Source organism: Spinacia oleracea, chromosome 6, assembly GCF_020520425.1.
Source record: "Spinacia oleracea cultivar Varoflay chromosome 6, BTI_SOV_V1, whole genome shotgun sequence".
Taxonomy (NCBI): Eukaryota; Viridiplantae; Streptophyta; class Magnoliopsida; order Caryophyllales; family Amaranthaceae; genus Spinacia; species Spinacia oleracea.
The window spans coordinates 30,320,894-30,322,743 of NC_079492.1; the positions used below are offsets into that span (position 1 = coordinate 30,320,894).

General features: G+C 32.7%; 1 protein-coding gene across 1 annotated transcript; it reads left to right on the forward strand.

The window, feature by feature from the left end:
• The first annotated feature begins 206 nt into the window (after nt 1-206).
• LOC110787696 (cysteine-rich repeat secretory protein 38-like) lies at nt 207-1,121 on the forward strand. Its single transcript, XM_021992338.2, has one exon. The coding sequence runs from the start codon at nt 262-264 to the stop codon at nt 1,003-1,005; it is 744 nt and encodes a 247-aa protein (XP_021848030.1). The 5' UTR covers nt 207-261; the 3' UTR covers nt 1,006-1,121.
• The last annotated feature ends 729 nt before the right edge of the window (nt 1,122-1,850 follow it).

Consider the following 1,850-nt stretch of genomic DNA (forward strand, 5'->3'; position numbering starts at 1 on the left):
AAAGTTGATTTAAGATAACAACTACATGAAACAAAGTCAACTAAAAACAAAATTAGAAACTTTTGAATCCTAAATCCTCCAAAAATAGGAATTCCACAAAGTACGGCATATATTAATAATGAGAATGTAAATCTCAATCAAACTTTTGACATATTATTTACCTTTTAATTTCTTTATTTATAAAAAAGTGCCTATATATTGAATAGCTTTTTCATATACCTCAAAAATCTCTACCCAATATCTCTTGCATTACATTTCATCATGTCTAACATTCATATTACATACTTTATCTTTATTTTACCCTTTACTTTCCTTCTCCAAACAAGCCTTAGAGTTTCAGCGGTACCACCACTCTATCATTCTTGTTCATCAACCACCGGGAATTTCACTTCTAATACCATCTATGAAAAGAACCTTAACACACTCTTGGATAATTTACAGAGAGATATCTCTCCTTTGAGATTTTCGCGCGCCGTATCTCGTATACGTCCGTCTTTGTTTTTTGGAATCGCTCTCTGCCGAGGGGATGTAAAATCCTCGAAGTGTGACGCATGTGTTCGGCATGCTAGTATTGAACTTCGCAAGAGTTGCCCTTATAACAAAGGGGCAATTATATGGTATGACGATTGCTTGTTGAAGTACTTAGACCAAAGTTTCTTTGGTAAAATTGATAGCAAAAACAAATTTTATTTGTTGAATGTTGCTAACGTAAGTCATGATCCTAATTTGTTTAACCAGGAGGTTAAGGGATTATTGAGTAAGTTAGCTCTCGAGAGTGCTAACACTAAGGAACTTTTCTCATTTGGAAAAACGAAGCTCGATGAATTTACAAACTTGTATGGATCAACTCAATGTACCCAAGATTTGTCGAATAAAGTTTGCAAAATTTGCTTGGATGAAGCCATACGTGAGCTACCAAGTTGTTGTTATGGAAAAAGAGGAGGGAGGATAATAGGTGGGAGTTGTAACGTGAGATATGAGTTATACCCTTTTATCAATTCCTAGGAAAATGAGATTCTATCATTAACCTTTGTTATATGGCTGGATGTATTTTATTCTTTATTTTTCAACTCTTTCAGAGATTTTTCAATGATTAATTTCAAGAAATTTACTTTTGGATACACCCTACCTATAATAAAGGGTAATGTGTTTGTCTTAATTGATAAAATTATGGTTCCGGTTGATGATTTAGAATAGTGTCGGTTTGATCCGATTTTACCTGTCTTGTGTGCCGACTATAACCTACACAATGAAAGCGTTAACTAGACTCGGGGTTGATTTGATAACCCCCTTCGAAACTTAAGTCAGTTAATGCAGATTGCTTTCTCATAAATGTATACTAGAATGATTGGGTGTGATCACGTACTTTTAGCAATTAATGACGGTTCATATATATAGACAAGTGACCTATACAAATGATACGGTATGTGATCTATGAGGTTATGACTCATGTATTTAGGGCTAATGTGAAAAGAGGGCTATATATGATGTTGAAGCTATCAGTGGTGTTCTAGAGAAGTAATGAACGATGCCATTTGGAACCTCAAAGTTTTGCATATTGATTCAACAGTAAGGTAGTGTTTGGTAACATTGATTTCATTTCGATTACATCATTTCAGATTCTGGAAATTGAAGTACCTACATTAATTTACAAATACATGCTTGGGAAAATAAAAAAGGAAAATTTTGTATTTAATAGCTTAAATATAATCCACTTTTGTATTTACTACATTATGAAAATTTTATTTTAATTTACTACCTTAAACTATGTTTTTGTTTGGAATCACTATCATTTTTATCGTATCCTCATTTTAAAATTAAGCTATCCCTTTCGTTTATTAATCGTTTAA